Below are 14,115 nucleotides of genomic sequence, written 5' to 3' on the forward strand. Positions count from 1 at the left end.
TGACTGACAGTCTTCCTAAGTTACTGCATGCACTGCAATTTTTATTGTGAGAGACTAGTTAAGTGTTTGCCAGACTGGAACTATGGCCCAGATGTTTGTCTTTCATATCATGTATGCTAACAATGACCTCAAAAGTAAATAGTTCTCTGCTCTATTAAACCACATATTCTAAATAGCATAGAAATTTTGATTGACCATTTGTGTGTGTGTGTGTCTGTGTGTTGTACCTAACCCTTTTACCTACTTTGACACTCTTTGAAGCTGACACCTCTCTCAATCGCCAGAACAGGCTGAGAACAGTCTGGGGAGGTGGGCACGGTATTTACTGTTGGAAATCAATAAGTTTAACTTCCACTTGTGACATATTCACGAGCAATGACCAGCCAAGGTTTCACAATTCTGTTGTAAGCAGGGAAGGGAAAACTTAATACTGCACTATCAAGTTTTTGTGCAGTCAACATACTCTTGATGAAATAATTGACAATGACAGTTCAGTGTGGCAAAGGACAATCAATTATCACATGCACATCACAATGTTACATGGCATAATAATTTTGCTTGAATAACAATATTTTTTAGGTTGGACGAAAAACATCACAAATACAACTGCTCAGTGAAAACATATTGGCACTAACTAACACTATGCCTACCAGACTGAATACAGCAAATCTTCCCATATAGATCGACATAGGTTTTGTATCTTAATTTTATGTCACAAACTCTTTCAACATAGGTATTAGAAGTTTTGTATCTAAAACTGGATGAACACAAACCAACATAATGTCCTGCAATTTCTTTCTGGTTGCAAACTGGCGATTTTGGGGATGGGGCAGCTATTTACAGACAGGCGTAAGAATATGACAATTTCTGAACTTGCTTAATGCTCTGAAAAAAAAAAAATCGGCTAGATTGGATGCTGCCATTTTTGTATGGATTATATGACTTTACTGTTACCTGGTTTATGGCAAAAGTATGTCATTATTTACTATAGTCGAAATTTCAATTAGCCATAACTTTTAATGAACTCAACTTCTAGTGAAACTAACCGTACCATTGGAATCAGGAAGATAAATATAACCAACTGAATAACAGTGAAGACACACAATACTCAATATCCATCCAAATTGTCATACAAATTACAACAGAATGTCAAGAATGATTAGATGTTCCTAAAGGCCACATAGCTATATGAAGGTGCTTCGTACGCAACAACCAATTTCACATCAATCGATGTGCATCTTCAGGTTTTATAATGGTTACATTTTCCTGATGTAGATGGACAATTACGGAGTTCGAGCATTTGGAAAGTTATCCATGTTGAGGGTCAAACCTCACTGGTGGTTTGTCATAATAAAATTGAGTACACCCAAAAGATTTTTGTCAAAATGTACAAAGCATGACTGCTGAATTAGCCAGGCCAGTGAACACCCCAATGGTATATTACAGGATCAGGTGGGCACCAATTGTATAAAACTCCTACAGTGATTTTAAGTTTTACTTACATCAGTTTTATACAGCTGTTGTCTACTGCATCCTGTGTTATATCATAATGGGTGTTAACCAGCCTGGCTCATTTAGCTGTCACTTTCATTTTCAACAAACATCTTTTGGGATTCTCAATTTCATTATGACAACCCACCAATGTGGTTTTATTCTTAATGTGGATGATTTCCCAAATGCTGGGACTGTGTAATTGTCCAGCTATATTATAAAAACATAACCATTATAAAACCCGAAGATGGGTCTATACCGATGCGAAACCAGTAGTAGTTGTGATTTAAGCACCTTCACACAGCTTCGTGGCTTTTGGAGCTACCTTATCATTCTTGGCTTTTTAATTGTGATGATTTTTATAAAAATTTGAATGGTTATTGAGTTTTTATTATCATTATCATTATTATTATTATTATTATTATTATTCACTAAGTCTCCGAGCTGTGGTTGCCCTCCCCAGACACTATTTGTAAAATTTAGATACAGAATGAAAGGAACAGAAAACATAAGTTGGATGAGTTTACAACTTACTATGTTTCAACTAGGTTTCAGGATATAAAATGAATAAAGCAGCATTACAAAAGAATTTCTGCAAACACAATGTATTATCAAAATAAAGCAATTGATACATCAACATTTTTGTAACAATTCACTTAATCTAAACAGTTTTATCACAGTGCAAAATTTTAATGCTGAACAAATATATAGGAACATAACAAAATCAATAAAACTGGCAATGAAAGAATGTTGTGGGTGAACATTTCACCCCAACTAATGTCACTTTAAGCATAAGTCATGCTAACTAACAATTCATGTTACATCAGGACAGAAACACTGAAGGAAAATCACAGCGAAACATATCACTTCTATGAAGAACAGAATCAACAGTTTCACTGAAGGAAGAAAGCAACTGCAAATAAAACCAAGGAAAAAGTTTGTACTTCAATAAAAACACAGGAACCGTAATCTAAATTTTCGCAAAGAAAAATTTGTAACAGCATCTTACCTGAAACAAATGACTTCTGGAAAAATTTCTTTCCAGTAACAGACACGAAATCAATTACTCTTATTCATGGCACATAATCAGTCTCATATGAAAACACACACAAAAATATTTACTGTAGAGCATTAACATTTAAGATGAAGCTCAAGGCAATTTCAATTATAAAACAGGTACTGCAAATGTCCACTGCCTTGATTTGTCACAGAATGTCTAACTATAACAAAATAACAACAAACAAAAAAGGCAATGAAGGAACTTATCAACTGACAACAAAAATAGGAACTTCCAACTGAACCACAAAAACAGCAAATTTCCAGTGTGCCTCACGAGTTAGTGGTGATGACCTGCCATGCTCTAATGTGGTTGTCCGAGTAGCCCGCAAACAAAGTTTGTCCATCACCTGACCATGCGAGTGACAGGCACTGCGGTGGTTCTGCGTCCACTCCCTGATATTGATTAAGCACTTCTGGGCACAGTTCATCTACTAACAGCTTACCTTCCAGATCCTGTAATTTCATAAAAATTTTGTGTTAGAGGTATGACATGCAGATAGAACTAGGACAACACCACTGACACAAACCAAAATCACAACTACTTTTAAAACTAATGAATGTTAGGTATTTACTCTTCATGATACTTCAAAGCTTTCATAAACACTTTTTTGACTGGGCTTTATCAACACTTCATGACTAACAAGGGAAGAATGCAACCAACAGGTCACCGATTTTGCTCATCTCTTGCACGATTATATTACTTAGATGTACTAAATGCTGCTATAGGACAATGCACTAAGTGTTTGAGAAATCTGTTCTCCAACTTTTACAAGCCTGTTGAGTACCAAGCAACAATGCCAGAAACCCTAGTGGCAGACTAGAGGTTTGCGATTATTGAATTCAAGTATCAGAGATTTTTTTCCTAATGTTCACATAAATACTTTGTGAAGGACCACTGTAATTCGATCAAACTTATTTTATTAATTTTTTCTTTACATTTCAGGTTCTGATACGTGGATTTTTTCCCCATTAACACTATGCAATTTGCATTGGCCAAGTGATGTGGAAATGGACACAATTGCGGTGCCTCGTGTTGGCGGGGTTAGGGGGGGAAGAGAGAACAACTTCTTTTGGAAGCGGTCGGGGTATGATCAGGGACTGGTAGATGGCATCATCTTAGCTCAATGTGAACCAGCTAAATAAATATTATACCCTTAATTATGGAAAGGCAATACAGAATGAAAGAGGAAGCGGCAAGGAGGAATTTTGCACAGAGCGTAACTTAATCATAGCTAACACTTGGTTTGAGAATCATGAAAAAAGGTTGTAAACGTGAAAGAGGCCAGGAGACACTGGAAGGCTTCAGATAGATCATATAATGGTAAGATAGAGATTTAGAAACCAGGTTTTAAATTTTAAGACATTGCCAGGGGCACATGTGGACTCTGACCACAATCTATTGGTTATGAACCATAGATTAAAACTGAAGAAACTGCAGAAAGGTGGTAATTTAAGGAGATGGGACCTGGATAAACTGAAAGAACCAGAGGTTGTAGAGAGTTTTGGAGAGAGCTTTAGGGAATGTTTGACAGGAGCAGGAGGAAGAAATACAGTAGAAGAAGAATGGATAGCATTGAGAGATGAAACAGTGAAGGCAGCAGAGGATCAAGTAGGTAAAAGGACGAGGGCTAGTAGAAATCCTGAATTGAATTGATCAAAGGAGAAAATATGAAAATCAGTAAATGAAGCAAGCAAAAAGGAATACAAACACCTCAAAAATGAGACTGACAGAAAGTGCAAAATGGCTAAGCAGGGATGGCTAGAGGGCAAGTGTAGAGATGTAGAGGCATGTATCACTAGGGGTAAGATAGATACTGCCTACAGGAAAATTAAAGAGACCTTTGTAGGAAAGAGAACCACCTGTATGAATATAAAGAGCTCAGATGGAAAACCAGTTCTAATCAAAGAAGGGAAAGCAGAAAGGTGGAAGGAGCATGTAGAGGTCCCAGGAGTAGAGGACATTCCATTAGAACTACTGATAGCCTTGGGAGAGCCAGCCCTGACAAAACTCTACCATCTGGTGAGCAAGATGTATGAGACAGGCGAAATACCCTCAGACTTCAAGAGGAATATAAAAATTCCAATCCCAAAGAAAGCAGGTGTTGACAGGTGTGAAAATTGCCAAAACTATCAGCTTAATAAGTCACGGATGCAAAATACTAACTAACTCTTTACAGACAAATGGAAAAACTGGTAAAAGCCAACCTTGGGGAAGATCAGTTTGGATTCCATAGAAATGTTGGAACACATGAGGCAACACTGACCCTACCACTTACCTTAGAAAATAGGTTAAGGAAAGGCAAACCTACGCTTCTAGCATTTGTAGACTTAGAGAAATGCTTTTGACAATTTTGACTGGATGGCAGGGGTCAAATACAAGGAGCGAAAGGCCATTTACAATTTGTATAGAAACCAGATGGAAGTTATAAGAGTCAAGGGGCACAGAAGGGAAGCAATGGTTGAGAAGGGAGTGAGACAGGGTTGTATCCTATTCCTGATTTTATTCAATCTGTATATTGAGCAAGCAGTAAGGGAAACAAAAGAAAAATTTGGAGTAGGAATTAAAATCAATGGAGAAGAAATAAAAACTTTAGGGTTTGCCAATGACATTTTAATTCTGTCAGAGACAGCAAAGGATCTGGAAGAGCAGTTGAACATGTCTTCAAAGGAGGATATAAGATGAACATCAACAAAAGCAAAACCAGGATAATAGAATGTAGTCAAATTAAATCAGATGATTCTAAGAGAATTAGATTAGGAAATGAGACACTTAACGTAGTAGATGAGTTTTGCTATTTGGATAGCAAAATAACTGATGATGGTTGAAGTAGAGAGGATATAAAATTTAGACTGGCAATGGCAAGGAAAGCGTTTCTGAAGAAGAGAAATTTGTTAACATTGAGTGTAGATTTAAGTGTCAAGAAGTCTTTTCTGAAAGTATTTGTATGGAGTGTAGCCATGTATGGACGTGAAACATGGACGATACATAGTTCAGACAATAAGTGACTAGAAGCTTTTGAAATGTGGGGCTACAGAAGAATGCTTAAGAGTAGATCAAGTAACTAATGAGGAGATACTGAATAGAATTGGGGAGAAGAGGAATTTGTGGCATAACTTAACTAGAAGATGGGATCGGTTGGTAGGACATGTTCTGAGGCATCAAGGGATCACCAATTTAGTACTGGATGGTGGTGGTAGTTATTGGGATGTTTAAGGGGGACTAAACAGCGAAGGTCATCAGTCCCCCATTCCAAAAACAGGCGAGACATAAATTCACTAAGCAGGTAAAACCCCAAGGGGAAGGAGACTCCCCCCAGGCCCTAAAAGAACACAAATGTGGCAACGAACACTACAGACACGAAGAGTACAGACAAACACCAGACAAAAAGAAACAGAAGAAAAGAAGATGGCCGGAGACCGGTTGACTGACCACGAGAACAAAAAAAAAGGGAAAGAGTCAACCATCTGACGACACACCAAAACAGCAACAAATATTGAGAGACGCGAGGACAAAAGACACAGAAAGGGAAAGGTGCAGGACCTCCCTAAATGGAACCATAAAAAGGACTACCACGGATAAAATTTGAAACGTCATCAGTCACGGAGGCATCATCACATAAAACCAAAGGCAAAGTGCCCGGGAGATTAAAAGACTGCTGGAGGGTGCGCAGTCGGGGACACTCCAACAAAATGTGGGCGACCGTCAGCCGGGACCCACACCGACACAGGGGGGGATCCTCCTGACGCAAATGATGGCCGTGTGTCAGGTAGGTATGGCCGATGCGGAGCCGACACAGGATGACAGAGTCCCTGCAAGAATTCCGCAGGGAGGAGCGCCACACATCGGTCGTCTCCTTGACAGCCCGCAGTTTATTCGGGGATGTCATGCCACGCCACTCAGCAGTCCACATCCCAAGCACCTTACGGCGCAACACCAGCTGCTGATCGCGAGCCGTGAGGCCGATCTCCAAAGCTGGGGCGTCGATCGCCCCTTTGGCCAGCCTGTCAACACGTTCGTTCCCCGGGATGCCAACGTGACCTGGCGTCCAAACAAAGACCACCGAACGACCAGAACGGGTAATGGCGGAAACAGACTCCTGAATAGAGGACACCAGAGGAGAAGAGGTATAGCAGCGGTCGATGGCCTGGAGGCTGCTCATGGAGTCACTGCAGATGACGATGGACGTACCTGAGCAGAAACGCATATGCTCAAAAGCGCGCAATATGGCCACCAGCTCTGCAGTAAAAATACTGCAGCCAGCCGGCAAGGAGCACTGCTCAACATGGGCAGCGTGAGCAAAAGCATAGGCAGTGCGACCATCAACCAGGGAACCATCAGTGTAGACAGTCTCTTAGCGCGAAAATGAGGCGAGGAGCGCAAGAAAACGACGATGGAGGGCCACAGGCGGAACCAAGTCCTTGGGTCCCTGTGCCAAGTCCAGACGGACGGACGGCCGGGGCAGACACCAGGGAGGCGTAGGTGCACGGACCCGGAAGGGAGGCAGAAGAGGGAATGACCCCAGTTCCGACAGCAGGGACCGGACGCGGACAGCTATGGAAAGCCCAGACCTAGGTCGCCTTTCGGGCAGATGGAGGACCATGGCAGCGAAAAGCAGGCGACGATTGGGATGGCCCAGCGAGCAATGCACGTGGACAGCATAGTCGGCGAGCAGTCGATGGTGGCGAATCCGCAGCGGGGGAACCCCGGCCTCCACCAGTAGACTATCCACGGGGCTCGTACGAAAAGCGCCAGTTGCAAGCCGAACCCCACAGTGGTGTATGGGGTCTAACAACGTCAACACTGAGGGTGATGCAGACCTATACGCCAGGCTCCCATAATCAAGCCTGGACTGCACAAGGGCCCTGTATAATCACAACAGCGTGCAGCGATCCGCACCCCAAGATGTGTGGCTCAGGCAGCGGAGGGCGTTGAGGTGCCGCCAGCACTTTTGCTTCAGCTGAGTAATATGAGGAACCCATGTGAGCCGGGTATCAAAGACGAGTCCTAAGAAGCGGCAAGTCTCCACCACTTCAAGCAGGTGACCGTCGAGGTAAAGTTCAGGATGAGGGTGGACCGTCCGACGCCTGCAGAAGTGCATAACTCGAGTCTTGGCTGCAGAGAACTGAAAATTATGAGTCAGAGCCCATGATGCTGCCTTCCGAACGGCTACTTGCAGCCTGCGTACGGCGACTCCCGTAGTCGTGGAGCTAAATGAGATGCAGAAGTCATCGGTATACAAAGAAGGAGACACCGACGACCCCACGGCTGCAGCCAGACCATTAATGGCCACGAGAAAAAGGGAGACGCTCAACACCGAGCCCTGCGGGCCCCCATTTTCCTGTGTATAAGAGGAACTAGAGGTGGCACCGACTTGCACCCGGAAAGAGCGGTGCAATAAAAAGGTTTGAAGAAAAGCCGGGAGCCGACCACGAAGACCCCACTCATGCAACGTACCAAGGATGTGATGCCTCCATGTGGTGTCATACGCCTTCCGCAGATCAAAAAATACAGCAAGGAGATGCTGAAGTCGGGCAAAGGCCGCACGGATGGCAGATTCCAGCCGCACCAAATTGTCCGCTGCAGACCGGCCCCGACGGAAGCCACCCTGGGATGGGGCGAGGAGACCGCGCAACTCAAGGACCCAACACAAACGCCACCCCACCATACGTTCGAGCAATTTGCACAAAACGTTGGTGAGGGTAATGAGACGATAGCTGTCCACCGCCAGTGGGTCCGCACCGGGCTTCAAGATGGGGACAATAACACCCTCTCGCCATTGCGACGGGAACGCGCCCTCGCTCCAAATGCGGTTAAAGATGGTGAGGATGTGTCTCTCGCAGTCCCTGGAGAGATGCTTCAGCATCTGTGCATGGATGCAGTCTGGTCCTGGTGCCGTATCAGGGCAATCGGCGAGGGCAGCGAGGAATTCCCTCTCGCTGAAAGGAGCATTGTAGTTGTCAGAACGACGCGTGTGGAATGATAACGGCGTCTGCTCGGCTCGCTCCTTTAGAGAGCGAAAAGCGGGGGGATAAGTTGCAGTCGCAGAGCTCTTAGCAAAGTGCGCAGCAAGACGTTCAGCAATGGCGGCAGCGTCCGCGCAGACAGCGCCGTCCAAGGAGATCCCAGGGGGTCTGGTATCCATAAATCCGCCGGATCCGGGATCACACAAGCGAGGGGGAGACACGGGAGCCCAAGGATGAGACATACCTCTCCCAGCACTCCTGCTTACGCCCTGCAATAAGACGACGGGCCAAGGCATGGAGCCTCTTAAAGGTGATGAGGGTCTCTAGAGACGGGTGCCGCCTATGACGCTGAAGGGCCCGCCTACGGTCGCGAATAGCCTCCGCAATCTCCGGCGACCACCAGGGTACAGCCTTCCTCCGAGGGAGTGCAGAAGAGCGGGGGATGGCAGCCTCGGCCGCCAAAATGATTGACGTGGCTAAGACACAGACCACCTCGTCAATGTCACCTTGTGGGGGAGACCCGATGGTTGCAGCGGAAGTAAAAGCCGACCAGTCAGCCCGGTGGAGAGCCCAGCGGGGCAAGCGCCCAGAAGAATGACACTGGGGCAGTGATAAATAGATGGGAAAATGGTCACTACCACAAAGGTCAGGATGCACTCTCCAGTGGAGGGATGGGACAAGTCCGGGACTGCAAAGAGAGAGATCGATGGCCGAGAACGAGCCATGGGCCACACTGAAATGTGTGGGAGCACCGGTGTTCAAGAGGCTAAGGTCGAGCTGAGCCAACAAATGCTTCACAGCACGACCACGGTCATCGGAGACAGTCCCACCCCATAGAGGGTTGTGGGCATTGAAATTGCCCAGCAACAAGAAAGGTGGCCGCAATTGGGCAATCAGTGCAGCCAGGACAGGCAGCGTGACATCACCATCCGGTGGAAGGTAAAGACTGCAGACGGTAATAGCCTGCGGCGTTCACACCCTAACAGCGACAGCCTCTAAAGCTGTTTGTAGAGGGACAGATTCGCTGTGAAGAGAGTTAAGGACATAGATGCAGACGCCACCAGACACCCTTTCATAAGCCGCTCGGTTCTTATAATAACCCCGATAGCCACGGAGGGCGGGGGTCCGCATTGCTGGAAACCAAGTTTCCTGCAGAGCAATGCAAAGGAAAGGATGAAAGCTGATAAGTTGGCGGAGCTCAGCTAGATGGTGGAAGAAACCGCTGCAGTTCCACTGGATGATGGTATTGGCCATGGATGGGAAAGGCGTGAAGGGACTGGGGAGGCACATTACGCCTCCTGGGCCCCTGCTGCTGCTACTGAGTCACCACCTGTACAACAGCCATCCATTGCGTCCGAGGGACTGGCGAGATCCAGGTCCTCAGCGGACGCCAGAATCTCCACCTCATCTTCGGACGCAGAGTGAGAAGGCTGCGGTGGGACAGGTGCCACCGTAGTGTCAGGATGCTTGGGAGCCTTTTTCTTGGACTGCTCTGCGCGCTGTGCCTTAGGTGGTTCTGGCTGGGAGGGCCTCACTGGGTCAGTCTCAGGGACTGAAGACGACCGTGACTCCCTACGACCAGCGACCGGTGGTTGTTTGAGATACTTGCGGGTGTCCGCTTTGGCACTGGGCAAAGCCTGGGATGGGAGGGCCCCAAGGGACCCCTTCCGGGCGAGAGGAGCCGAAGAAGGCTCACGCTTCTCCGGCTGGGAAGGGGGAACAGATGTCCCCGGTGGTTGGGGCGGTGTTGCTCCTGAAGTAGATGAAGCAGGAGCAACAGGTTGTGAAGTGCCCCCCACAAGCAAGGGGGCTGGTGGAGGCTGACCGATCTTAAGAGCCGATTCGTGATGATGGGAGAACTGTCGTTGCAGCAGCGGCGTAGGTTGATGTCATTGCCACAGGATGGAGCCGCTCGTATTTCCGTCTAGCCTCGGGGTAGGTCGGGCGGTCCAGGGTCTTATATGCCATTATCTTCCTTTCTTTCTGGAATATCCCACAGTCCGGCGAGCAGGGGGAATGGTGTTCTCCGCAGTTAACACAGATAGGAGGCGGGGCACATGGAGTATCGGGATGCGAAGGACGTCCATAATCCCGACACGTGATGCTGGAAGCACAGCGGGATGACATGTGTCCGAACTTCCAGCATTTAAAACATCGCATCGGAGGAGGGATATATGGCTTCACATCACAACGGTAAACCATCACCTTAACCTTTTCGGGTAAGACATCACCCTCACAGGCCAAGATGAAGGCACCGGTGGCTACCTGATTATCCCTCGGACCACGATGGACGTGCCGGACGAAGTGAACACCTCGTCGTTCTAGGTTGGCGCGTAGTTCATCGTCGGACTGCAGAAGAAGATCCCTGTGGAATATAATACCCTGGACCATGTTTAAACTTTTATGGGGAGTGATGGTGACGGAAACATCACCCACCTTGTCACAAGTGAGCAACCTCCGTGACTGTGCAGAGGATGCTGTTTTGATGAGAACCGACCCAGAGCGCATTTTGGACAAGCCCTCCACCTCCCCGAACTTGTCCTCTAAATGCTCCACAAAAAACTGAGGCTTAGTTTGCATAAAAGATTCACTATCGACCCGTGTACAGATAAGGTACTGGGGTGAATAATCTCCACTGCTGTCTTTAGCCATGCGTTCCTCCCATGGAGTGGCCAGGGAGGGAAATCATCTTGGATTGAATTGCTTGCCGTTGAGGTTAGACCTCGATCGCTTAGAGACTGCTGGTGGAGGCCCACCAGCGAGAGATGATGTACCACGCTTCATTGCGGGTCATCCACCCCGATGCCACCCACTCCGACCAGGGGCTCTCCCCACGGGCGCCACCCAGCCACAGCAAAGACCACCTGGCAGGATGGCCTTTGCTGGGAGTCCCGATGCCCCAGAGGGATAGGCATCTATTCCTCGGCATACGTGGGGAGGTAGCAGCTCAGGCATCAACAGTGCGATCCCTGTGTAGTCAGGGGGCTACCACCAAGAGGGTACATGACGACCCCACCACAACGGACTGGCTACCGTGCTGGATGTCGGGTGTCGAATATCCATATGTGTCAGGAGGGCAAAGATGGAAGTTCATAATGGAGGGCATGTATGCTGCCCGGAACACACAGCAGCTGATGTGGCTGGAAGCACGGTGTAAAGCCAACTCCATGACAATATTGGGTGTGCCAGATCTTAGGGCAAGATGGATATATAATACACCACGTAAGGCGTCTTTCCCCAAATGGGACGCACTAACAGAAAATTTTGAAAGGTAGTGGTCAAACCCCTTAGGGGACCATCACATTAAGGCCGAAACGTTTGAGACTCCTTTTAGTCGCCTCTTACGACAGGCAGGAATACCGCGGGCTTATTCTGACCCCCGAACCCGCAGGGGGATTTAGTACTGCAGGGCAGCGTGAAGGGTAAAAATCTTAGAGGGAGACCAAGAGATGAATACAGTAAGCAGATTCAGAAGGGTGCAGGGTGCAGTAGTTACTTGGAAATGACGATGCTTACACAGGATGGAGTGGCATGGAGAACTGCATCAAACCAGTCTCTGAACTGAAGATCACAACAACAACAACCACCACCCTTAAAAGAGTACACGGAGATATAGAGAAGAGTTTCGAAACACTGTAGACAGAGATTTGAACAGCATATTGTTGACGCAGGGGGAAATGCCAGGGGACAAAAAAGTAATGAAAATCTTACAAACAGATGGCACCTTAAGCCTCTTAATGTAAATGGGGTCAGCTACAAATGACAGAGGAATCGCAATACGACTGCTACTGCTACAATTCGAGTTGCACATTGGGCATTACACCACCCGTGCTGTTCAGTGTGCATGACTGCACAAGTTCGGCAGTCAACAGTTGTGGTACTGTTAGTTAGGTAGGTAAGTCCATCCACAACAGCAAGGTCATATCACATTGGATGGGAAAAATCAGTTTTTAAATATCCGAAGGCCAAAAACCATATAAAATGCAAAGTGACATCAGTTTCAAATTGTCGTGAGACTTACACAAGACATCTTCAATATACTATCCATCATTTTTTTGCCAGAAGTTGAAATTGAGAAGCAGCATGTTCCAGAACAGATCTGAGTGTCTGGGATCACATTAAGAAAGCATTATGCAATGCATACCATCAATTCAGTTATGTTCGTAGTTGGAGCACTTGACACAACATCTGTCAGATAATGCCTCAGCCAGAAGTTACACAGAACGAAGGTCAGGTGAGCTGGATGGCCAGGCTGTAGGGAAATTGCGACGTAATTCTAGCATTTCTGAAATGCCTCCGCAGCAGCTGCTTCACTAGCTGTACAATGGGCAGATGGGCGCCATCTTGCATAAAAATGATCTTATCCAAATATCTATGCTGTTGAAGGGTTGGAATGACTGCGTGCAAAAGACTCTCATAGCATTTACCAGTGACAAAACAGGTAACAGAACATGAGGACTCCTCTCCTTGAAAAATACTGCACTATTATAAAAAATTCTGTCAACCCTCGCAACACAATCACCTTTGCAGAGTGAAGTTGAACCAATTCAAGTTATGGATTTTCCATTGCTCATATTCTACATATTGACATGTCCTTGGAGATGTAAATGGGCTTCATCTGTTCACAGAATGTTCCATGACCATTCATGGTCCACTTCCATGTGAGTAAGAAATTCCAGAGCGAACATTTGTCTTCCTGGCAGGTCAGCAGGAAGCAACTCCTCAAAATGAGTGATTCTGTATGGATAATAATGCAGGATGTTTCGTAGTATTTTATGCAGCATGCTCGCAGGCATGTCCAATGTTTGGACAGTTCTCTGTACACTGCATGTTTGCACACCACTGCTCGATCTCGCTTGCAATGCTGTGGCCACATCTTCAACAGATGTCTGCCAACTACTTTCTTCCCTCTGTAACACTGCACTTCGAAAGAACCTGTCTTTTCAAATTTTGTAATCATTTTCTCCAGCCCTTGGCAGACATCTGACCAATCCCTTTTTTTTCATACCCCAGATTGTCAAGAATTTCTACAGGGCTACTGGCACACAGTCACCATTCTTGTAAGACAACTTTAGCAGCAGCACACGATTCTACATGGAGACAGTCAGGCCCGTGTCTGACAGAAACTGAGGAACAGCCACGTGCAGCGTGTCTGTTGGTGTGCTTATTCTTACAAAGTGCCCCTCTTGGTCAAATGTTCATTAAATTTTTGTTTGTTCCACAGCATCCCCTCCCCTCCATGTCAATAATGTGCCATTCAATTCTGAGCAGTTTTTCCTCTTTTTACTTTGTTTAAAACTAAATTTGATTATGCACACCAATCAGGGACAGTATACAAGAAATAACTGAATTATTGTTTTCAAATCAAATGTACTATTTTCTTACGTTTGTTATGCTACTGAAGTGTACAGAGTAGGAAGTTGTGTAGAAATGCACTTCTGCCATTAGTTTCTGTCAGACATTATTTCTAAACTTAGTAGTAGTAGTATCAGTTTAAGATAGTACTACATTATGGCAGTGCACATATTTCTTTTGTTATGAAACTGAAATCTTTCAACTTTATTACCAAACAGAAGGATAAATCACTTTCCCACACTGCAC

At 45.9% G+C, this 14,115-nt stretch overlaps 1 protein-coding gene across 1 annotated transcript in view; it reads right to left on the reverse strand.

Annotated features, from left to right (window-relative positions):
• Positions 1-2,158: 2,158 nt before the first annotated feature.
• LOC124594890 (guanine nucleotide-binding protein subunit beta-2-like 1) overlaps positions 2,159-14,115 on the reverse strand; it is a 109,636-nt gene continuing 97,679 nt past the window's right edge. Inside the window, exon 7 of the mRNA XM_047133363.1 lies at positions 2,159-3,003. Coding sequence (XP_046989319.1) covers positions 2,821-3,003 — 183 coding nt within the window. The 3' untranslated portion in view covers positions 2,159-2,820. The remainder of the gene's footprint in view (positions 3,004-14,115) is intronic.

This window comes from Schistocerca americana, chromosome 2, assembly GCF_021461395.2.
Source record: "Schistocerca americana isolate TAMUIC-IGC-003095 chromosome 2, iqSchAmer2.1, whole genome shotgun sequence".
NCBI classification, from domain to species: Eukaryota; Metazoa; Arthropoda; class Insecta; order Orthoptera; family Acrididae; genus Schistocerca; species Schistocerca americana.